The sequence below is a fragment of the Strix uralensis genome, chromosome 12 (genome assembly GCF_047716275.1).
Source record: "Strix uralensis isolate ZFMK-TIS-50842 chromosome 12, bStrUra1, whole genome shotgun sequence".
Taxonomy (NCBI): Eukaryota; Metazoa; Chordata; class Aves; order Strigiformes; family Strigidae; genus Strix; species Strix uralensis.
In genome coordinates, this window is record NC_133983.1 from 22323371 (window position 1) to 22347221 (window position 23851).

The 23851-nt window shown below is 55.4% G+C and overlaps 2 protein-coding genes across 2 annotated transcripts; both read right to left on the reverse strand.

Annotated features, from left to right (window-relative positions):
• Positions 1–1778: 1778 nt before the first annotated feature.
• Positions 1779–17421, reverse strand: LOC141948729 (dual specificity protein phosphatase 22-A-like). The gene is made up of 7 exons (XM_074881524.1): positions 17366–17421; positions 15721–15754; positions 13994–14076; positions 11511–11560; positions 8328–8402; positions 7693–7864; positions 1779–3150 (listed from the first exon to the last, which is right to left on the reverse strand). The coding sequence occupies exons 1-7, from the start codon at positions 17384–17386 to the stop codon at positions 2959–2961; spliced, it is 627 nt and encodes a 208-aa protein (XP_074737625.1). The 5' UTR covers positions 17387–17421; the 3' UTR covers positions 1779–2958.
• A 1641-nt stretch (positions 17422–19062) lies between these two features.
• COX4I1 (cytochrome c oxidase subunit 4I1) lies at positions 19063–23810 on the reverse strand. Its single transcript, XM_074881280.1, has 5 exons — positions 23697–23810; positions 22749–22828; positions 21899–22066; positions 20833–20964; positions 19063–19329 (listed from the first exon to the last, which is right to left on the reverse strand). Exons 2-5 carry the CDS (start codon positions 22825–22827, stop codon positions 19193–19195), a joined length of 516 nt encoding a protein of 171 aa, XP_074737381.1. The 5' UTR covers position 22828; positions 23697–23810; the 3' UTR covers positions 19063–19192.
• Positions 23811–23851: the final 41 nt, after the last annotated feature.

Consider the following 23851-nt stretch of genomic DNA (forward strand, 5'->3'; position numbering starts at 1 on the left):
AAACCGTAATTACTCCCATGTGGGTAATACAGAGAAATGGGAAATGTATGGAGCTGCACAGATGGTATAATAAAAATAATGATCTAAGGTACACAACCTTTACTGTCATTTCTAATAAATAATGGCTGTAACAGCCCTTGTTTTTAAACACCCGACTGATCCTAATCAGATCCCCCCTATGAGATTTGGGGAGAGCCAAAAACATCTTTTGCAATCAAATATGGTTAGAAGCATTTTTTTTTTTTTTTTCCAAGAAACAAGTTAAGCTTTGCAGGGAGGGGGTTGCATTGCTGTCCCCTGCGGCACCAGTCCTGCCTCCCTATATCGGCCAGAGGCTCCTTGGTAAAGAATTGTTTCTTTTGTAACAGTTCTGGCAAATTTGGGATATTTTAAAGGGGCTTCATATAATCAAGGCTCTCCATGCCCTGGTCCCCTCTGGAGCCCAATGAGCTGGAGACTAATTGCAACCCTGCTGCCAGCTGGGTGATTCCATCACCTCTGGCTTCATTTTGGCTCCGTGACTTCATGGGCAGCCTGGAAAGGCAAAATCTCAGTTCCCTGGGGTGAGGGGGCTCCCAGAAGGAGGAAGATAAAATAATAAGCCCCTTAAAATGGGTTTTTCAGCCGCTCACCTTGCTGGCTGTGGCAGGCTGGAAGGGAGCGAGATGCCCCACAACCCTGCCAGCGACTGGCAAGGGAAAACGCGAAACACACCCTGGGGCGGGCAGCAGGGCAGGGAATTTCTTGCAGACTATTTCCGTGTGTGCGAGCAGCACCCCAGGAAGCTCATTCACACTTCAGCAGAACGATTTTCCCTGTGCCAGAGGCACCGGGCTTTTGGGAGGACTGATGTGATGCGAGCTGAGCAGCAAAGCGTGCAGTCTCTTCGCAATGTAGAAAGAAGTGGAAATTAGCCCAGTTTTACCTGCTTCAGGCCACGCCTTCCAGTGCCCAGAAATCCTAAAGCCACCACAGGTTTCACTGATGTAAGCCAGAGGGGAAAAATATATATATCCACCCCTCAAATTTGGGGGAAATTTGGTTTAGGAGATGCTATTTGGGCAACGGTTGTTGCTGTGATGCCAGGCGTGGGTGATGCTGCAGCTTGGAGGGAGCATCCCTTGTGATTCCCCAAATCAGGGGGATTTTTCCAGGGGTAACAGCTGCTTTGGTGCTGCAGCTCCATGGGGAATGTTTGAGTCCTGGGATGGCTGGTCGTAGGATGGGAAGGGTCACTGCCATGCAGGCTGGTGCAGGTGGCAGGACGGCAGCGCTCTGCGGAGGTTATCACACCTACTGCAAATGTAATCTCTGCTTATCACATATCTCCGATGACTTCCTATTAACACCAGAAACCAACTTTCTTCTCTTTTTTTCCTGCACGCAAGTTCCATTTTTCTGCTTCCTAATATGATAATGGAGGCATTAAATCCAGTATCAACCCAGTTTGCTCAACTTCTCTTCAGTCCACTCCATCAGCAGTATTTATGGTCCTTGATCTCATGAATTGCCCAGTGCCCTTGCTCGCAGAGGGTGTGCTGCAGGCACGAACCGCAGCATACCTGCATGTAGAATAACAGCCAAAAGGATCCTTTTCTCAACCTAAAAAGATAGGGAAAAGCCCCATAATTTTCTTCCCAGAATCCTATACGTAATGGCTAAACACTGATTCTTTAAAATTTTTAAGTTTGCTGGTGGTTCTCCTCAAGAAAATAGGAAACAGGACACATCCCTCCAGTCCCACCAGGAACACCACAAATCAAGACCAGTCATCCTCATGGTTTTAATCACTCTCCTCTTTATTAGGAATTGGGCAAGTCACCCCCCAGCGCTGTCACACTCCAAGTACCCAGAAATTTTCATTAAGGGGATTCCTAGAAATATTGGAAAAGCCTTTTGTTTTTCTCCTCAGAACAGATATTTTTGAGAAGCAAAGTATTTATAGTAAAAGGCCAAACTGACATGGAAGAGTTGAAGGTTTAAATGTAGAAGGGCTGCCTCGATGAGTTGGGACCCCCCTTGTAGGGCAGATATGTGGAGCCCTGGTAAAGGAAGCCCATGCTTTGGAAATGCACTGCATGAGTTTGGGATGAAAAAAGGGGCACGGTCATAGTCTTTCAATATTAAAAAGTTTGTTGGAGAGGGACAGCGTTAAGCTGGTCTGTGGGTCAACTGAGTCCAATCGAGCAATCGGCTTCTTTTGCAACCAGGGACATTCAGGTTGGGCAGCAGGGGAAACCCAGAACCACTCCAGCTCCGGGGATGGAGGTGGTGGGGATGGGCAGCCTCTGGCGCTGCTGGGTTTCCCCCTCCTTGGGGGGGTGAGTAAACAAAAATGCCAGACAGACATCAGCCAAGGACAGGCTGGACCAGGAAAGTCCGAACACGGCAAGGGGTATCTGCAGCCCCCGGAGACTCCAGCCCCTCTCCCCATCCCACGGGGTGACAGCCGGGCTCAGCAGCACACCCCTGTCCCAGGACCCATCCCTCCCTCCTCAGGGCAGCCTCACAGACTGTATCGCCCCCCAGCTTCACTGCAAAGCAGAAGACAAGGTGGTCTCTCCCCATCTCATCCTGCTCTGGCTTTCCAAGGTCTGCGTCGGCATCCCTGTGCCCTGCCAGAGGAGCGCCTGGGTACTGTGCTGCTGGGGAGAGGGATGGGGCTTGCTGCTGCACTGAGTGATGGAAAGGTAGCTGCAATCCACTGAGAAATGGGGGAACGGGAAAGAGCAAGACACTGTCACCAATTAACTGGCTTGCCCAGAGGTATACACAGAGCTGACAGCCAAGGAGAAGGTCTGCAAGTCCTGACCCCCCTGCTCCAACCCTCCAGCCCACGGCCAAGGCCAGCACTGGCTGCTCGCTGCCCCAGACATGAACCCCCGTGGGCACTTGACAAAGGGAAGACTGAGTTTTCCAAGGCCCAGGGCCAATGTCTGCCTGCGAGCAGCCAGCTGCTTATCTGTTCATCCATCTGCTTCTGCCAGTGCCACCTGCGTGGTAGGGGAGCGGGTAGGTGGGAGCTGGAGAGTGGAGCCAGGAGCGATCCCTGCTCCCCAGCTGCTGCTCCTTCTGGGCCAGCAAGCACTGCAGCTCCTCCTGGTCCTTGAACGGGTTCCTGCCATAGTCGCGGCGGATCCAGGCACGGTACTGCCAGGACAAAGCCAAAAGAGGTTGTCAGGGTCACTGGGGGCTGAGACACCTCCAGCTCAAGAGCCAGGGCTTCCAACAGCTCCGGTGGAAAGCAGCAAGCCGAGGAGGGGCAATGCCCACTGCATCCCTACTGCAGCCTCAGACGAGGCCGGGGGATCTCCAGCCACAGCCAGCAAGCAGAAAGGCCCCAATTTTGCAGGAGCTCACACACCACATGACACAACCACATCATACAAGAGATATATGATGGTTCCCCTGCAACCGAGCACTCCCCGCATCCCCAGCCTGGCACAGATGGACCTGGAGAGCTGGCAGCATCCTCAGCTTCTCACGCTGGCTGCAGCCGGGACGGCAGCTTTATTTACTTTTCATTGCCAAGAAGCTGCTGTTGTTCCTTGTGTGCCTGAATTCCCGTAAGAAAATCTTCCCTATGCTCTCTTCCCCGGGGACAGGCTGCACCCGCTGCCACAAGCTGCACAGCCAAGGTGGCTCTTGCGTGCTGAGGCAGGTTTGTTTGCAGAGCATCTCACTCGCTGCCGGGCAGTTTGGGGGTGCCTCTTGTCCCCCCCCACCACCACTGCAGCCAGCTGCAAAGGCTGCTCCAGTGGCCAGGGGCCAGCTGGCAGGTGGCTGAGGTCCAGAGATGGCTGGGAAGCGAGAGACGGTCTGTAGAAATGTTTCCCGCTACTGCTGGGTTGAGAAACAGCCAGACAGGCCCAGACTGCAGCACCCGAGAGCACGGGCAGGAACGGGCAGCTCTGCCAGGACCCACCGTGCTCGTGGGGAGCGGACAGGGCTTTGCTCTCTTCCAAAGGAACTGGGAACCAGCTGCTCCAGCAAGCAGGAGTTACTGGGATGAGTGGTAGGAGCACACCCAGCAATACCAAAGACCTTACAAAAAGGATGGAGGGCACGGAGTCGGGAATGCAAAACCTGAGGGTGCAAAGGGTCCAGAGAGGGACCGAGCATCGGAGCCCCGGCACGGGGTAGCACTGGGACAGGCCTGGGGTGCAGCCAGGGGAACCAGAGGGAGAGGGCGGGTAGCCCCCAGGGGCTGCCCAGCCTTGATACCCCCAAGGCGATGCCCCTGCAACAGCTCCGGCATCCCAGGGTGCCGGGGCAGCACCCCACGGCCGGGAGGCAGAGCTCGTGGCAAAGGTGCGGGATGCAGGACAGCAGGACGGGCAGCTCAGCCCTGTCCTACCGGGACTGCCGCAGGCACGGGGACCACGAGCTGCAAGAGGAGAGATTCTGAGACTGATCCTGCAGCTGGGGACAGTCAGCTTGGACAGAGGGGATTTCCACTGGGAATGTCTGGATTTCCCAAATCCACTCCCTCGGACAGTGGGACTCGCCACGGCTGCTGTGCACTCGCCGCCTGCAAGCAGGAAGACCCCTTGTTTGGGGTGGACCCCGCGAGCCCAGCCTGATCTCCTTGTAGAAAACAACCTCTGGGAAGTGAATCCCAAAGGATTTGGGACAGGATTTGGGGCAAGCTTCTATGCCAGCTGCTCATGGGGGGAGCATCCCTCCCATGCAAACCATCTGGAGGGATGAAGCTCCATGGGGACACAGCCGGGGCACTGAGGCTCAGCACCCACCGAGGCTCAGCACCCACCACCCAGCCTCAGAGTTGGCTCCCACCACCCAGCAAAGGAGGGAAGGAGCCGGCGGGAGGCCGGGGGAAGCACCCTGCTGCTGCTGCCAGGCGTTTCCTTTTAAAGCCAGAGCAAGAAGTGGTTACAGCCCGTTTCCTCCAGCGCTGACCACTAACCCACTGCCCTCCTCCTCTCTCCTGGGGCCAGGAGCATCCATCCCATCTGGGACAGCACCAGGAGCGGGGAAAGGCAGCCTGGCCATGGTGTGCCAGCACCGTGGCGGGGACCTTGGGTTGGGGGGGGACAGGTCCATCACCCTAATGCCCATCTATGCCCTCTCTCATATCCACACTGCCTTCTCTGCGCTCACTTACTTCCTTTTCTAACCTGACCATCATCCTGCTGCTGCTCTTGGTCCTTTCCTTCCTTCTTTATCCATCTAGGCCCAATAAGCACAATTTGCTGGCTCAAAACCACAGCTGCACGCTCGAGGCATGTTTCCTGCAGCGAGGGGCCAGCTGGCCAGTCCCAGAGAGCATCTTCCCCATTTCTACCTCCCGGGGTCCCATCTGAGGTCCCTGCTCCAGATCAAGGAAACTGAGGCACCAAGGGATGCTCGCCCACAGCCCTAGGCAGGAGGTCCCCAGGAGGTCCCCAGGAGGACTGACCTGTTTCTCACAGGTTTTAACCAACAAGAAATGAGGTTTTTCCTCCTGAGTAGCCTGCCCAGCCCTTATCCCTGCCTGCTCCCAAGCACTGCATTTCCAAATTGCTGCCTGTCAGGATGGCAGCTGTGCTAGATGGGTACATTTAACCTCTTTTATATCCTCAGCAAGAGCTGAAGTGCAGGTCACGATACCCTTTCCCCCACATCCTACCTACACACAGAGAAAACCACCCCAAAGCCACAGACGGGAACAAAGTGTGACCTCCTGCAGCCAGGCTAAGCAAGCCAACTGCTGCTGGCACGAAGCAAAGCACAGGAGCCCTGTGGCAACGGGTCCCAGGGGCTCCTGGCCATGCAGGTCCATGCCTATGGAGCCCACCCCCAGCCATCCACCTCGGCTGACCTTCCCGCAAGTCCCTTCCTCTTGCCAAGGTGGAGGCCGCAGGGGCAAGCTGGGAAAAGGGCATCGCCGGTGGGGTTGGAGCATCCATCCTGGCTCTTCCTCTTCTTCAAATGCAGCTGCGGGTGAGTAATGCCAGCGTGTTCCCCACTCCAGCACCCAGCCTTCGCCGCCGGGGCCGTGCTAGCAGCAAGTCCACCCACGAGAGCCATCCGCAGCTTCCCTCCCCGGTGCTGCGATCGGGGGTGGGGAACGCAGGGTGTTTCAAGTAAAAGGTGGCTCTTGCCAAACCCTGCAGCTGAGAAAAACGTATCCAAGCGCCTCCACCCTTGGCTCTCCCTTTGGTATTTTCAGGGAAACACTTGCAAAGCCTCCAGCAAAACTTTGAGGGGATGAAAAAGCAGCATCTAAGGGAAAGGGAAGAAAGTCTGGTGCCTGCTGAGCCCAGGATTTTGGGGAGTAGGAGGAATAGCTTGGGTGGAGGGGGGCACAGCAAACCCCACATCACGGTCCGTGCTGGGGCGCGGCTAGACCGTGGGAAAGGTTGGGGAGAGCCGGCCTGGCTGGGGGAAGCCCCGCAGGGAATCTCCAGCACCGTGGGTGTTTTGTAATCCCTTGGACCATTTTCCGCCCTCCTCTGGGGGCGTTTGTGCAAACCAGTGATAACAGGGCAGGGCTGCATCCCTCATGTGACAGCGCCTGCCTGCTCCAGCCAGTGCCTGGGGAAGGGAACTTGGTGGTAGGGAAGGGGCTGACATTTGGACCAATGTCACATGCTGTCCCTGCCTCTCTCCTGGGAGGAGAGAAATCCCCTTGAAGGGCTCAGTGCGGCTGGAGGGACCACCAGGTTCCCGCCACCGTTTGCCGCAGGGCCACTGCATGATGCTCGTGGCTGCAGCGGATGGGGGGATTCACCTCCAGGGATAGAACCAAATTTAGGGGTGACATGGGCTGTGAAATGTCTCGGACACGCCGAGTTGTGGGTTACTCCTTCCTTGCAGAGGTCCAGCTGTGGCCCGTGTAGCCTCTCGGGGCAGTTTTGGACCCCGGTCCTTCACTGCATCGCCCAGGGCTGGGTGGAGGAGCAGGGTCCAGCGTGGGAGGCTGGAGGGCAGCCAGGGAGCCGGGCAGGAGCTGTGCTTTTAAAGGCCTTTCCCTTTGCTTTCGAAGGCTTTCCGGGTCAAAAGTGCAGCTCTGATCTCTGCAAAAGCACTCTCCCAATTAAACACGCCGCTGTCGCTCCCAGCTGCCAGCACCCAGCTCGGCTCAGCTACAACAACATCCCTCCCTTGCACGGGACAAGAACCCACCCAGTCAGGGCTTCTGCTCTCCTAAAATCTGCTGCTCTGTGTCATTTTGGGGACGAAAGAGGAGAATCTCTCCATCAATGCTTGCTCTTGTCACCTGCCTCTAAAAGCAGAGGGCTTGCTGTCAGAGGAAGCCCAGCCAGATCCAAGCACATCCAGACATCCCGAAGCCTCTCGCAAGAGCCTTCCTCCCTCTCCTCTCCCCCCTTCCGCCTCCGGCTCCCACTGCTCTGCATTCCCGGGAAGAGGCCCAGCGCCCTTCCCGAGATTCCTGGGGGACTTGCTGCTGGCCTGTCCCCCCCGCTGTGTCCTAACCGAACTCTCGAGAAAATCACTGGGGTTTTAAAGAGCTTTTTTTAAAGTGCACTCGCATAATGTCTAGGCACTTTTTTTTAAATTTTTTTTTTTTGCATGCAAAACCCAAAATCCCCAGGTAATAAATAGCATGCAGAAAGGCCAGCTCGGGCAAACAGCTGGTCCCCGCAGTGAGCTGCATGCAAAAGAGCCCTGCACGTTTGCAAACTCTGCAGACACATATATAAGGGGACGTCAGCGCGCGGGACGTACCTCCTGCAGCAAAGTCACCTCATACTCCTGCAGCTGCTGCTGGAAGCCAAAGTTGGGGCTGACGTAGGACCGCACGGCCTTGGTGGCAGCCAGGCAGCCCTCCCAGCCGAGCTCGGTCACCGTCATGAGGTAAGCCACCAGGATGGTGGTGCTGCGGGAGACCCCAGCCAGGCTGGCACAGCGCGAAGGAGCGGTGTCAGGGAGGGGTGTTCCCAGCACAGAGACTGGTGTGACCACGCAGCAAGGGACAACCATGGGATGCAGCTTCCCACGGGCACTCCCCATAGCTGGGGTTCGCTAGTGGGGGTTCCCCAGCCAGGGGTTGGGTGGGGATAAGGAGCTGAGTGGACAGCAAGCCACTACTGGTGGCCCCGGGCAAGGTGATTTCCCCCTGTCCCCTCCTCTAGCCTGTCTCACCTCTTTGGGTGCTCAGGTTGTCAGTGACCACCCACCCTGATGGGTCTTGGCAGTGGAGACCTTCCCCTGTTGCCCTCCCCACTGTTCCTTGTCTTCTCCTCTTCTTCCTCCCCACCACAAGTGGCGTTCGACCTCAAGGATGCGTTTTGGGAGCCCATCCCCACCTCCCAGAGGACCGATGCGAGCTGGGGACGCGGAGCGGTGACAGCAGCCCTCACCAATGGACGAGGCAGCCTCCCCCACCGAGCCGGCATTCATGGATGAACTTGATGCACTCCTTAAAATGCTGCAGCCTGCAAGGAGAGAGGCAGGGAGGTGAGGAAGGGAGGACTGCCCGCCCCTGTGAGGCACCAGGCCACCCTGGCAGCAGCAGTTGTGTCCCCACCCAAGGACTTCCCACCACCCTGGGGCCACCGGTGAGGGGTGGGAGCAGAGATCCGAGATCCTTCCTCTGCCAGGCGAAGGCAGGGGGGCTGATCTTCATCTGCCAGGAAGGAAATGACCTAGGAGACTTTCCGGGGGATTTCCTGCTTCCCAAGGCATGGAGATGGGAGCAGGGTGATGCCAGCAGCCAAACCAGCTCAGGGGGGCCCCAGGGAGACAGCTCCAGGGCCCAAGGGCTATGCACACCCCCACATCAGAGACTGTCCTGAGCCATCAGCTCACCCCTAATTCCCAAACGATGTCAAAACCACCCAGTTCCCTCCAAGGGAAAAATGCTGGTGGGGAAGAAGGCAGGGAGAAGGTGGCTCCTAAGGTGTTTTGCCTGCAGGTTCCAAAATGGTGCAACTCCCTTCCTCTCTTCATCTCAAGTAGCCCCTCTGGCCCCTTCCCACCCAAGGGAGGGCACAGAGAGGTGCCTGTGCCAGGGATGTAGGGCTGCCAGAAACAGTACAGGCTTGTCCCCGGAGAGCTGCCTGCATTCCTGAAAGCATAACCAGTAACTGCCATATTCAGTAACTGCCATAACCAGTAACTGCTGGCAAGGCAGAGGGAGCACATTAACCCTAACCAGCGAGTTTTGCAGCAAAACAGGGCAGGGCAGGGATCCAGGGCTTTTTTGGCTGCTCAGGTGCAACACACTATGGTGCTTCTCTGCTTCTGACCTGGATGCTCAGCAATGAGCAGCACCCATCTTTTTGAAGACATGTAGACCTAGAAAACAGGGTAAATGACTCCATATGTACTGATGAGATGGAGGGGGGTGTTCATGGGAGGGTCATGCAGGCTCTGGTGAGACACATCCCTCCTGCTCATCACCGCATGGGATGCTGGAAGCTGCTGCTGATCCCTCTCGAAGACATTGGGCGTTTCCAAGAGCCCACGCCGAGACAGGTATTTGGCTCCTCAGCACATTTCTGCAATAAATTCTGCCCATCCTTGCTCACCATCACAGCCGCGCGGAGCCTTGGGGTAGTTTTGCGGCAGAAAACCTGATTCTGGGTAACTTGGGCTGCTGATGGACTCCCTGACTTGACTGCCTGGCACATAGTCCTGATTTTTTCGGGAGGAGGAGGAGAAGGTCCCTTCGGTGCAGCTGAGCCAGAGCTGCCTGGCAGTGAGTGCCGGAGGCGGCAGCACCTCTGCCCTGGTGCTGGACTTCCTCTGCCTCCGCGTGATGGGGTGGGCGTGCGCCTGCACGGCCTTCCTGATTTCTCAGAAGCCAAGGCACGAGCTACCACAGAGTTATTCCCCCCATGCCCCAGCGAGAGCTCGTTCCCAGTGGGACTCAGAGCCGGCTTCCCTGCGGACACAAGGCAGAACCCTCCAAAACTGCCCCCATCCCTGTTAGGCCATCCAAGGGGATGTTCTTCACCCTGCCCTGGAAGAGCAGCGCGTTCTAAGAAACCAACCAAGGACATATTAAAAAATAGCTGCCTGAGAAGAGATGGGGAAATCTCTGAAGCTGCGATCATACTAAAAATATTGAGCCTCTCAGCCCTGGGAGGAGATGTCAGTCCATCGCTCCTCGTGGGCTACAAACGTGCCTCCTCCTCCTCAACCACCATAACAAATGGAGCATCACCATCTGCGGGGGGGTAGGTGGGTTTCCCTGCCAAAAGCTTGTCCTGGGGGATTTTTCCTCATCTTATTCATCTTCATAGAGCAGACAGCATCCCCCAGGGCCTGCCTGTGTTGCCTGCACAGGTCCATGCTCTCCAGATCCCAGTTGTCCCCTTCAGCCCCTTGGCTGAGACCAACCAGGATGCACCTTGCTCGCAGGGACACGATGCTCTCGCCTCCAGCTCCCTTGGCCCGCTTGCTGCCAGCCTCCAGCCCGCTCCATGCACGCAGCATCGCCCTCCCAACCCATCCTGGAGGGAGGGAGGGGAGCACTTCGGCCACCCCATCCATCCTCACCCACTCCACGGGGTTTTTTTTCCCCAGGCAGCCAGTCAGAAGAAAGCTCTCCCCCTGCTTTTCCAGCCTCGAAGCGTGGGATCAGGGCTGAGAGCCACTGAGGTCCTGAGTCACAAGCGTCTCCCCTGCAGGACACGAAGTTCACCAGGGTTGTGAAATCCAAGGCATAAAACTGACAAGCAGAAAATTGTTCCTTGAATAAGTCTTCCTTCCGGCAGTCAGTCTTATCTTCTTTTTTTTCCTTCTTTTTTTTTTTTTTCCCCCCTTTCGGTAGACATGCCACAAATGCAAAGAAATGAGAGAAGAGAAAAAATAACAAGCAAAAAACCCAGTTCTTGCTGAGGCAGGGTTTTCTTGTAAAGCTTCTCTTTCCACTCAGCAGGAGCATGAGCAAGCAGAATCACACCCCCAGGCACAGCTGCTCCCAAGGATGCTGGAAAACCAGCACCTCCACAAATGGGGCTTGGTCCGGCCGCTGTACATTAAGTTTTGATCCTTTTTAGGGTTTGACTGGAGAGAAAAATCCTTCAGAGTCACCCATTTTCTGGTTGCAATGGATGGTCACTCAAAGCAGCAGCGGGGTGCTGCAACCCCCCCGAGTGCAAGCAGCACCTGCACCTCTCGCCAGCTTCATATTGAGAACTTTGTTAAAATCTTACAAATATCTATGCTTTATATGGGGAAAAAAACATTGATTTTAATAAATATGTTATTTCTCTTTCCAAGGAAAATGTCTGGAAGACCAACACAAATCACTGTCTTTCTAATGCTCCAATTTTCAACCCTGCCCAATAGAATAATTCTGAAATTTGATGCAAAACTAAATTTACTGACCTCCAACACACACAGAAACAGATTTTAAGCCCTACAATGCCATTTACCGCCTGAGAACGAACTGCAGCTTTTGTCAAGCTCAGCAATGACACAAAGTTTTCGCACCAGGAACGGACTGAACCTTCGTTCTGCAGAATCTGAGCTTGTATCGACCGACAACTACCAACACGTGATGCTGGGAGGTAAAAAGATGGCAAACAACTTACAGGTTTTGACTGGATGAGTCCGAGGCCGAGATACAGAGATAGGTCATGTCCTGCAATACAAAGATGGCTGCGGTAATAAGACACCTCCAAGAAACACAAAATCCCCCATTTCTCTCTTTCCCTCCCCCCTGCTGACCCCTCACTGAGGGGAAAGCCACAATCCGCTTTTGGGTACCATCACCCTGCTCCCCACTGGTAGAAAGAACCATGACAGGTCACATCTATCCCACTCCAGGCTATTTTCTCCCCCTTTCAGCCCGGGGAAGAGCCCAGCCTGTGGGGAACCCCTATGATCCTCAGGAACCCCCCAAAACTGAGCCACCCCTTTCCCGGGTGCCTGACCAGTGAGTCCTATCAGGAAGACGTGTGCGAACACGCACTGATGAAGTCACACTCATCAATGAGTTATTTCCTCCCAGTCCTTTTAATACACAATAAATCATCCTGCCGCATGTTGGCGTAGGTCAGATTACTTTCCTTTCTTTAAAACATCCCTTCCTTGATCCTCCCTGTTCTGAGCTAAAATTAGATCCTTTTCATCCGAGGGTTTTGGGTTTTTTTTACCTTTTTTTTTTTTTTTTTCTCACTGAAATGGGTGGAAATCCTGCCAGCCAGAGCTGAAACAGCCGAGCATCAGGGTTTGCCCCATCTCCATCAGCTCCCTGTGGCATCGCTGCCAAAACGACCCCCCTGGGCTGATGCAGCCCAACCCCACAGACCACCCTTGCTTCCCTGCAGCCCACAGCAAATTGGGAAGCTGGCAAAAGCTGATTATTTAAGGAGGGAAGAGGCATAGCGGATGGACAAGGGGATATTCCTGCGCTGGAAAGACCCACGTTGCGAGGATGAGTGCGGGCAGGCTTTCCCATGCATCACCTCTCCATCCCATCCATCCTCCCCAGCCCCATCCCACACTCGCCCCCGCCACCCCGCAGCCTCTTGTGGGACAGGGACGAGGTGCCGCAGCGATGTGTCACTTGCCAGCTCCCCATGGCGTGCCAGCTGGCTGCTCCCCGCCTGGAGAAGCTGCCAGAGAGGCCGGGGTGGGGTTGGGGAAAATTGGAGCCAGCGGGTTCCTCATCCACATCCCTGGCACGCAGCGGGTGGTGGGTGGAAGGGCACCACACACCAGGCAGGGGCACAGGGACCAGCAAGCAAACACCAGCAGGTTTTACGGGATGAGCTGTGGCTTCCCAAAACCTGGCTGTGCCCCGCCATGCCTGGCACCAGCCAACCTCCCCGCGGCGAGGAGCCACCATGCCAGCAAAGCCACCGTGGCAACCAGCTGAGCAGCCAAAGCGACCCTATTCCTCCCCAAACCCCAACCCACACCCCACTCCTGGACTAACTGCCGGGCTCCCAGTGGCTTCCCCTTCCCCGTGGGGCCGGGTGGCCCCATCCCGCCTCAGGGAGCTGGGCCACGCATGGGAACGGTGCTGGGGTTTGCGGTTCCCAACCCAGGGCTGTGATTGACACATTGCTCAACCCACCATGTCTTTCCGGTTCCCCTTTCCGCCAGCCCAGTGGCTTGCTCCATGTTGTAAGCTCACCCTGTGGTTTGCTACCCGTCTGGCCGTGCCCCGAGCCCCGCCAGCCCCAGCTGCTGCCCCTTCTCCAGCCACGAGCCATTTCTCTGCACCAATTTTATGCAGCCTCCTTCCTTCTCCCTCTCCCCCCTCCACGTTACTCAATGCCTCAGCGGTGGAAAGGCTTGAGCTGGTGTTTTGTGGGGGCTCCCAGCCCATCAGAGCCCCAAAGGATGAAGCATCCAAGGAATCCCCTTTCCCAGGATTTGGGAGCTTGCAGCGGGTCCAACACCGGGATGAAGCGCAAGTTGCACATGGCCGACGGCTGCAGGATGAGTATCACGGCCTGAGCATCCCCATTCTGGTCCGTGCAGGCAGGATTTGTGCACAAAAGACCTGGCCGGCACCTCCAGCATCAACCCACCGGGCAGCTCCCTCCTGCCTCAGTTTCCCCCACCCACAGCCCACGAAACGGGGTAGGGAGTGGGGGGGACCGGGTAGGCCAAGCCAGGGCGGCCCGGGACCCCTGTCCTGGAACGGGAGGGGGTGCCCCGCGTTCCGCTGTGCCCCCCCCGCCCCGTCGGGGCTGGATGCGGCCCCGGCGCTGCCATCCGTGGGGCACCGCCGCCCTCTCGCGGTTCTCCCCGCGGCAGCACCGGGCACCCCACCGGGTCCCGGCCCCGCCAGCACACCCCTTCGCCCTAAAGACCATCGAGGAGGTGGTCGTGCCCCCCCCCCAAAACACCCCGCTCCCCTGTCCCCCGAAAGTCGGTGCTGAGCCTCTTTGGATGCAATTCAACACTGCATGGAGCGAATCGGTGTAAATCGGTGCACTTCCAGCATCGCTTCTCCCCTCTCTGCTCCACGCCAGAAGGCTGCGTGTGTCCCATCTGCACCCTCCCAGCCCCTGCTCCCCCGGGATGGTCCCCCAGGCGCCCCCCCAAGCCGGGCACTCACCTCCAGCACTGGCTTGGCGCTGTTGTGGACAGAGAGAATGTGGGTCACCCCGTTCCTCAGCAGGTTTTCCCGGTCCTCGGAGTCTGGAAGCAGGAGCAGCACATGAGTCACCCGCCCTCCTGGGAGATCCACTGGACCAAGCGCCCACCAGAAACCCGAATCCATCACCCTCAACCTCTGTGCCAGCCCCTTCCCACTGCCTTTCACCCCACATGATGCAGGAAAGAAGACTGAGCATCTCCTTCAAAGCAAAATCCCCCTCGGATGTGCTGGGTGCTCAGCAGGCTCCAAAAACCACCCCCAGAATGAGAAATTACACTGCTAACTTGGAAAAGGCTGTTGTGTCCTCACTGTTGGGTGAAACCCAAGCTTCTCCTTGCCCTCGCCCTGCCCTTGCCCAGAGGCCCCAGCGAGAAAGCCAGACATTGGCCCGATGTAAATATTGTCTCAGCAAACACGCGGAGGTTTCCAGCCATGCCAGGGATTCCCCGGTGCTCCGGCATGGCGGGTGACCACAGCTCCCTATGGACATCCCTGTCCTGGGCTAGAGCTGCACAGAATTGTTTCAGTTGGAAAAGCCCTTGAAGCTCCTCCAGTCCAACCATGAACCTCACCCTGACCGTTCCCAACTCCACCAGATCCCTCAGCACTGGGTCAGCCCGACTCTTCAACCCCTCCAGGGATGGGGACTCCCCCCCTGCCCTGGGCAGCCCATTCCAACGCCCAACAACCCCTTCTGCAAAGAAATCCTTCCTAAGAGCCAGTCTGACCCTGCCCTGGTGCAGCTTGAGGCCATTCCCTCTTGGCCTGGCGCTGGTTCCTTGGCTCAAGAGACTCATCCCCCCTCTCTGCACCCTCCTTTCAGGCAGTTGCAGAGGGCCAGGAGGTCTCCCCTCAGCCTCCTCTTCTCCAGACTAAACGCCCCCAGTTCCCTCAGCCGCTCCCCATCACACCTGTGCTCCAGACCCTGCACCAGCTCCGTTGCCCTTCTCTGGACACACTCGTGTCATTCAATGGCCTTTTTGGAGTGAGGGGCCCAAAACTGAACCCACTCATCGAGGGGCGGCCTCACCAGTGCCGAGCACAGGGGTCAGATCCCTTCCCTGTCCCTGCTGGCCACGCTAGTGCTGATTACAAGCCAGGATGCCATTGGCCACCTGGGCACACTGCTGGCTCATTATCAATCAAACCCCCCCAGGTCCCTCTCTGACTGGCAGCTCTCCAGCCACTCCTCCCCAAGCCTGTAGCGCTGCTGGGACTTGTTGTGGCCCAAGGGCAGCACCCGGCATTTGGCCTTAGTGAAACTCCTCCAGGTGGCCTCAGCCCATCGCTCCAGCCTGGCCAGGTCTCTCTGCAGAGCCTCCCTGCCCTCGAGCAGATCAACACTCCCACCCAACTGGGTGTCATCTGCAAACTTACTGAGGGGGCACTCGATCCCCTCATCTAGATCATCAATAAAGATGTTAAACAGGAGTGGCCCCAAAACTGAGCCCTGGGGGACACCACTCATGACTGGCCACCAACTGGATTTAACTCCATTCACCACCACTCTTTGGGCACAGGGCCACTTGCATTTGGGATGGGGAGGCTTTGGATCTCCAGAAGATGCTGAGGTCCCCAGCTGGGAGCAGGCACAGGGAGCTGCCGAGGAGAGGGACTCCTCCAGTCCCACCAGCTGCCCAGGTATCCCACAGCAACACAGAGGTGGAGCAGGGGAAGGCACTCACCGCGGATGTTCCCGAGATAGAGGCCTTTGACAACCTGGGAGGTGACAAAAAGGAGAGAGATTTCAGAGAGCGCCGGGCACAATGTGCATGTGACACAGCGGGAGCTTCCGTGGTACCAGCAGGACCAGGGCATCTGGCACCAAACTCCCCAGGCAACAATAAACCAGGCACGTTAATGAATCATCTTCATTAACGAACAGCAAAGGCTGAGCCCACTCAAACCATGAGCCCAAACCCCTCCAGGAGTGCAGAGCTGAGGAAAACTCAGCAGATAAATGGAAGGGACTTGCATTTGGTCCTGTTGCTATCAGAAAGGCAGCGCTGGGGGCTGGATTCCCCAAACAGCTTAGCCCACCCCAGCCTCCTCCTTCGCACGGGGACCCTGGCAGGGACCCCCCATCTCCCGGGCTCCTGGAGGCAGGTCAGCCCCACTGCAGCTCCGGTTTGTTTTGCTATTCTATAGCAACCACCTCTTCCAAATAGTTTCAAAGGTTGCCTTCTCCAGCTGGGGATAGACAGGCAAAGGCACAGGCTATTTATAATAATTTTCTGGCCAGGATGTTGCAGTAAGTGCTGTCAAGTATGCAAATTTGGTCTCCAGCTCGCTGCTGCAGGGTTACGAAGGAGAAAAAGGAGCAGCTCAGAGTGTTTACGGGGTGTAAGAGCCAGCTAGAGCAGTTCCCAGTGGCACAGAAAGGAAGAGCTGATTACCAGTTGGACTTGTTTGCACCCATCTGGCAGAAGACACCTGGTTTGAGAGGCTGTAGGAAAGATTTTCAGCAGCACTGGGTCACATCCAGCCCACTTCTCCCATTCAGCTGAACCCCAGCCCGCTCCTGGGGTACAAACACCTGGATTCAGCAAACGTCTGTGCCCAGCACAGCACAAGCTGTTACCACTAGAAGGGGGACGCCAAGCCCTGCATTTTGTCAAGTCAAAGCCAGATCTTGCAACACAAATGAGTCTGCACCAACCAGCAAAGGCTCCCCAAGAGGGTTTGGTGGCAGTGGGGAGGCTGTAAAAGCCACTTTGCAGGTCAGGCTGCATCTGCAGCAGGTGAAAGCCCGGTGTTAAACCACACCAGAGCCATGCAGAGAGAGTTTGCCCTGATCTGGTCTCTCTGTTGTTGTCTCAGAGTCTAATTTTAAACTGGAGAACACACATACCAAGTGGTTATTTAAGGATACCAACAGAAATCAATCCCCTCTGCCAGCCCTGGAGTTCAGCTGAGCTACAAGCAGCAGTTAGTCCCCACTTCCCCCTTCACAGTACATGGCTGCCAGGCCCAGACACGTCCCAGGGTGGCAAGGGGAGGAAATTTCCCTGCAGGGACCCCCGTCAGCCCTGAGGATGCTAATGCCATGGCCTTACCACCCAAGGGACAAGCGTTGAAAGCCAGCTGTCACTTTTCTAACAGCCACAGACACTTAGCTCATCACCTCGGATATAAATCCGCAGATCGCTGTGTGCTTTTTTAATTCCCTTTCTTAAGTGCTTGAAGTTTCAAAGGGGAATGAGAAAGTGAGGAGGCAAGTGGTTGGATTTAGGGCATCATGGTGATCTGGGAACAGGCGTCCCCCTGGGCTGCAGGAGAAAAGTCCTGCCCAAGGAGGACACACTGGCCAGCCCGCTGTCCCCCCAGTACCTTGCTCATTCCACTCCCCATGGTTTTTCATTCCCCAAGGTCAGGATTCAGGTGGCTTCTCGGTATCCAAGGCTATCTGCAAATAAACACCCGAAAATCCCCGACAGGATGGTGAGATCTGCCCCCTTCCAGCAGTGCATCCCTCTGCCAAGTGCAGGAGGAAGGGGAACACATTCCAGGAGGGGAGCGTGCAGAGCCCCGGCAAACTCAGCTCGCTTACCGAGGGCAGGCTGCTCCAGCAGGTCTCTGCTGCTGTGCTGACGGGTGAAGGAGACAGAGGAGAGTGGCTGGTGCTGGGCAGGGGGAGGATAAAATAAGGATCCGGGGCTGTGGCGAGGCTCAGGTTTCTCTCCCCGGCTCCCTGGGGATTTCGCTGCCTTTTGGGGAGGGTGAGGAGCAGGACGTTCCTGGGAGGAATGACCCCCTCGTCCCAGCAACGCTCACCGGGCTTCATTCTGGGATGCCGCAGGGTGGTACAAGCCCTGCTCTCAGCAGGATTTCTCTCCCCTTTGTGCTAATTCCTCCCTGTCACAGGAACAGGAGCAGAATTCAGAATAAGACACTTACCTCGAAAACCAGAGCATGGCACGAGCAACGCGCAGCTGATGGAGCGTTGAGGATAAGCCCATCACCTCCCCCTCCCTCCAGGAAGGGAGATGAAAGGAGCTATAAAGCAGTGCCACGATTCCTGCACGGGTTTCAAACTATCAATTTTCAAAGCAGAGCCACGTAGCAGCTCACTGGCCCCCTCCCCGAGGCACGAGCAGAGAAAAACAAACTGCGAGCGCAGCAAAAACCCCGCAGCCATCATCAGTGTGCAACTCCATCATCCTTGTAACGTCCTTCTCAGCACCCGAGACCAACATTTCACCGAAAGGATCTTTCAGCTGCGGGAAGGGGAGCTCATCGCTTAACTCCCACCGAATCCTCTCGCCTTCAAAACCTTCCCAGAGTTTATTTCTCTGGCTGAAAGGGGAAGACTGGCCAGCCCCCAGCACAGCGGGGCCATTACAAGTGGCCGAGACCCCCCAGGCTTTCCACCACGGCTGTTAAACGCATGCATGGATTTAAAACCATGCCAGTGCTGTCACCAGGAAAAGAGCAAACTGAACTCGAAGCTTGTTTTAGCCTTCAGAGGGGCGTTTTTAAACCGAAGGCAGAAGTTTGCCTGCAGAAAGCCTTGGGGACACAGATCACACAGAGATTCGGCAGCTACAGGCGGATCAAAGGCAGCAGCTTTCTCAGCTCAGGCCCTGAAAATGTTAAACCACGAACAGAATTTCAGACCGCTGCGTTTAATAAAAGCCCCGAGATGCTCCCACTAAATGCAGCATTTCTTTTCCCCTCCCCGCTGCAGCGATCCCCTCCAGTCACCTCACACAAGAGGCACTGAACAGCATTCACCTCCGCCACACAACCAGCGCAGGTTGACTCGTCCCGCTGCCTTTTGGAGCACTGACGTGCTATTTTTGGAGTGGTTATGGGATGCCGAGCCCCCGCAGGAGCTGGGATCTGCTTATCTTACGTGTAACTCAGCTTGGCACAGCAGGATGGCTGGCTGTGCCCCAGAAACGTTCCCTCAAACCGATCAGATACCAACCATGACAAGATTATCTGGGAAAGCTCTACCCCTCAGCTTGCGCTACAGATTACCAGCACAACAAACAATAAATAAAACAAAAAAAATAAAAGGAAACTTTCAAGTTAACCAGACATTTATTAGCATCTATGTAGGTGGAGAGGTTGTTCCAGTACATAAGCAACGAGGTCACACACAGGTGATGGAATCATTTCGTATTCAAGCAGAGCAGGTTCCACTGAGTTGCTTCATTTCTTCCATTCATTCTTCTCGTAATCCCACTGGGAGGAGATGCCCTCCACGGGGTTAATCCGCATGTCCAACATTCTCTTCGTCTGCATCGACACCCACTCGTCAGAGAAGGTGTGTGGAATAGGGCCGTACACTGCAAGTCAAAAGCAGGCGGCATTACATCACAGAATCCCAGAATCCTCAAGGTTGGAAAAGCCCTTGAAGCTCCTCCAGTCCAACCATTAACCTCACCCTGACCGTTCCCAACTCCACCAGATCCCTCAGCGCTGGGTCAAGCCAACTCTTCAACCCCTCCAGGGATGGGGACTCCCCCTCTGCCCTGGGCAGCCCATTCCAACGCCCAACAACCCCTTCTGCAAAGAAATCCTTCCTAAGAGCCAGTCTGACCCTGCCCTGGCGCAGCTTGAGGCCATTCCCTCTTGGCCTGGCGCTGGTTCCTTGGCTCAAGAGACTCAACCCCCCTCTCTGCACCCTCCTTTCAGGCAGTTGCAGAGGGCCATGAGGTCTCCCCTCAGCCTCCTCTTCTCCAGACTAAACCCCCCCAGTTCCCTCAGCCGCTCCCCATCACACCTGTGCTCCAGACCCTGCACCAGCTCCGTTGCCCTTCTCTGGACACGCTCGAGCCATTCAATGGCCTTTTTGGAGCGAGGGGCCCAAAACTGAACCCACTCATTGAGGGGCGGCCTCACCAGTGCCAAGCACAGGGGTCAGATCCCTTCCCTGTCCCTGCTGGCCACGCTAGTGCTGATTACAAGCCAGGATGCCATTGGCCACCTGGGCACACTGCTGGCTCGTTATCAATCACTCCCCAGGTCCCTCTCTGACTGGCAGCTCTCCAGCCACTCCTCCCCAAGCCTGTAGCGCTGCTGGGGGTTGTTGTGGCCCAAGTGCAGCACCCGGCATTTGGCCTTAGTGAAACTCATTGAACCTCAGTTTTGCTGTACAAAACCAGCAACTTGGGAACCGAGGTACAAGTTTCACTAACAAAAAAGCTTTTTCCCCCTCCCTGAAGCCATCAGTGCGGAGCCCACGCCCGCTATCATCTTCCCTACATCTGATTTCAGAGGCGTTCAGCTCCGACCAGATTCCCACGTCGATTCTTTAGCCGTTTCGTTCATCAGTAAAGGCTCGTACCAAAACAGCTTTCTCCTAAACTTTCACCGCGGGTAGATGACAGAGAGCAGCTCATTTAACTGCGTGCGTTGCCGCACGGCAGCTGGAGGGCTCCCTCGAGGTAGGATCCTTAGCTGGGAAGGAAGCCAAACATGGCAGAAACCCAAATGTTTACTACCGAGGTGGCAATAAGCTTTTGCGATAGCAGATTTCCCAGGGAGGAGAAGCTCTGGGATCAGTAGCATCACCACTCTTTCCCCTCCCTTTCCTCCCAACAAAGCTCTCTCCACCACCTTTCACCTTTCTACGAGTCAGCTTCCTGAATATTTACGCTACGCATCCGCTGATCTCCCCGAAATTACAACTCCAGAATTGAGTTTTCAGAGATGAACCAACAGGTCACCAGAACGGCTGTTCAATACACCATTCCGATCCCCAGAGCAGTTCACAGAGAATTCTCTCATTTCCCATCATGTATCACTTGATCTTGCGCTTAACTTACCACTCTATGGCATTTACTTACTATAATGTTTCTGCCAAATGAGGATGAGACCAGTTACACCAAGAAAGAACAGTACTCCACCCAGGACGGTCTTCCATTCGTTTGATCCTCTGTTCATTTCTGCGTAGCTCTCGTTAAATTTGATACGATACACTGGGGGAAAAAAAAAAAAAAAAAGCATCAAATAATTTCTTTTACTTTTCCTGCGACTTGCAGGCAACACGCCACTCTCCAGAGGGAGGTGACCAAAGCCTAAAGCTGACTGAAAGGGAAAGGCCTGACAGAAGGAGAAATGGTGCTCTCCTTCCTTCCCTCCAATCCCCAGGGCGGTTACTGGCCATAAAGCTTCCTAGCACAAATAATTTGAACTTGTATCTCAAAAGGCTTCTCTCAGCTTTGCCACTAAAGCCCACAAGATTTTGAATTTCAAAACAGCATTAGATTTGCAGAGTGTTTATGAACATTTGAGCAGTTCCCAAAAGAGTTTTAAACCTTCTCACTTTGACACAGGTGGACAGAGCACTTTCATACTGTGACAGCAGTTAGAAAAGATGATGCAGTTTTATTTGCAAGTCAAACCACCTCTTTAATTAGATGAAATTTGGTGATGCTAAGGTCCGTGGTCATTAACATTCAAATACACAGGGTTCATTTTACTCAGCTAGACTAACAACTGCATATTGCTGTAATGAAAAGATTTTTTTTTTTTCCCAGCTTGTTGAAAGCAGATGGGAATCAAGAAACAAATATAATTACGGTTTTCTGCAAGAGGAAGAAATTGCTGAGCTTGACCTCAGGCATGTAACAGACACCACAGCAGGTGCTTCTAACTTTCAGAACAGCACCACAGATCCCAGGAACACAAACCACTGATCTCCACTCACATATACACAAGGAGCTCCATCATAATTAATGAAGCTCCTTCACAGCTCACGCAGAGCCACTGGAAAGAGACGGGTTTAACAGCTGCCCGAACAGGCACTGTCTGAGGTGTTTTTTCTAGTAAAAATCATCAATAATGAACATGCAACAGATCAGATCACGTCCTTGCTAGCTGCTAAGGTTATTTAAAGCCCCCACTACCTACATTCAACTTTCTCATCGACGGACAGAGCAGTCCAAGACGCCTTTTCCTTCTCTTTCAGCGCCTTCTGCTGAGCAGAGAGATCCTTTACAAAGGCCACTTCAGGCAGGGGAACGTCACGACGGTTGACATAGGCTGGGAGGCTGAAATCCTCTGCTTTGACAACACCAGCTGCACATGGGAACAGAAGACACACCCATTCAAGCTTCTGACTCCTGCGCAAACATCTCTTACTGGTTACAATACAGAAAAACAACAGCTCCGTCAAAAAAGGGATGACAGTTATGGAATCCACGAGAAGACTTCCAGATGAAGCACTTAAAATGGGAGATATTTAAGAGCGCAAGAACAAAGCAGAAAGGGATCTGCATAAAAGGTAACATCCAAAATTACTCAGGCACCTCTGCTTCCAGCTAACATTCTGTGCCACATATACTTTCTGTGACAAGTTATTCCTCATGGCCACTCGTGTTAGGAGTTTTGGATAGTTTTTATCATCAATGAGCTTAGGAAATTCTGATTATTTTTTTTTTAAATAAATGTACTCTACCCGTTTGGTCACCTACTGCTCACCTCTCCTACAAAATACCTAGAAGTCCTCTACACCTTTTCCATCCTAGTTTCTGCCTAGCCCTCAACTCCTGCCGCCTCCCCAGAGGCAGTCAGCCCTGCCTGCACCTCGGCAATGCCATCTGCTGGCACAGGCCGCTCAGATCTCCTGCCACCAGCCTCGCCAACCTTCCTCAATCCCAGTTTTTTCCTTACCCAAACCCCAGCAGCAGCTTTTTGTGTTCTCCCTCTAATGTGCTTGTTTCATCATCCTTATTAAAACACCGAAGCAGTTGCCACCTACCATGCCCGTGCGCTCTCACGCAGATGGAGGTGGAAATGGCTCTCTTCCCAACGAGGCTGAACACCCTTGAAGCCAACATCCTGTGGGCACAAAACAACAGCAGGCAAGTCAGTGTCAGGAGAAGACACCAAATACAAAGGTGAAATAATACCATTTTCCACTAGTTTACAAAAAAGAAAAGCAGGCTAGAGACTTCCTGTCCCTTCTCCAAAGAGCAGCACATCACACTGAATCACTCTGGGCTTCTCAGGGATATTCCCCGACTAGAGCAACTTGGATGGGTCTTCCTCTCCCTGTTTTTTCTCCACAGCCTCCTGTATTTGAAGGCAAAGGCATCCCCTTGTTCCAGACGGCTTTCTGGGATGCTTTTGCTTGGTAACAAATCGTTACTGGGCACAAGCCAGGAGCCCCAAGCGAGCCAAATCTAAGTGCATCTCACACCCACTGAAGAAATGACGCTCAGCTAACGGTTTCTCCCACAGCCCCGGGCTCCCACGCAAAGACTCACCGGGAGCAGTGAGGATACGGGCTTCTCACAGGCCCCCGGTCTCAGCTAAAAACCCCACGAACCACCCCCGCGAGGCGAGCGCGGAACCGGCGGCCCACGCCTGACCTTGGGGCGGGCCTCACGGCGCCAGGAGGCGCCCCCCACCGTATCACCCGCGGCGGTGATGCCTCCCGCCCGCCCGCCAGAACACGACACCGGCGAGAGGACGCCGCACCGACCCGGGGCAACGCCGCAGCCCCTTCAACGGGATGGGGAGGCCGCAGCGCTCCCCCATCACTCCCGCCTTCCCCCTCCTCCCCACCCCTAACCCGAGCTGCCGCGGCCGCCCGCCATCCCCCGGGGCGGGTGGAGGGGACGGGGAGGGTCCGCCCTGCCAGCAGCGAGGAGCGAGCAGCCCCCGACTCTCCCCCCGGCCCCACCGCCCGCCGCGGCCCGACGACCTGGCGACCGTCCTCTACGCCGGGCTGCGACCGGAAGGAGCCGCCGAGCGGAAGCGCGGTGCACGCCGGGAGACGCAAGCCAGCGAGAAGCCGCAAAGGAGCGGCCCCTGCCCGCGGGGCTGACGGGATGCGGGAGGACCATCCCGCCCCACCTC

What these genes read in the sequence shown, in the direction of transcription:
- LOC141948729 (XM_074881524.1), bottom strand. Translation starts at nt 17,386, where the DNA reads ATGGGGAGTGGAATGAGCAAG. An exon ending in GCGCCAAGCCAGTGCTGGAG is followed by an intron (nt 11,561 to 13,993) that starts GTGAGTGCCCGG and finishes TTTGTATTGCAG; the next exon opens with GACATGACCTATCTCTGTAT. An exon ending in AGGTGACTTTGCTGCAGGAG is followed by an intron (nt 3,151 to 7,692) that starts GTACGTCCCGCG and finishes TTGTCCTGGCAG; the next exon opens with TACCGTGCCTGGATCCGCCG.
- COX4I1 (XM_074881280.1), bottom strand. Translation starts at nt 22,827, where the DNA reads ATGTTGGCTTCAAGGGTGTTCAGCCTCGTTGGGAAGAGAGCCATTTCC. An exon ending in CGTGAGAGCGCACGGGCATG is followed by an intron (nt 22,067 to 22,748) that starts GTAGGTGGCAAC and finishes TCCCATGTGCAG; the next exon opens with CTGGTGTTGTCAAAGCAGAG. An exon ending in CATTTGGCAGAAACATTATA is followed by an intron (nt 19,330 to 20,832) that starts GTAAGTAAATGC and finishes TTTGACTTGCAG; the next exon opens with TGTACGGCCCTATTCCACAC.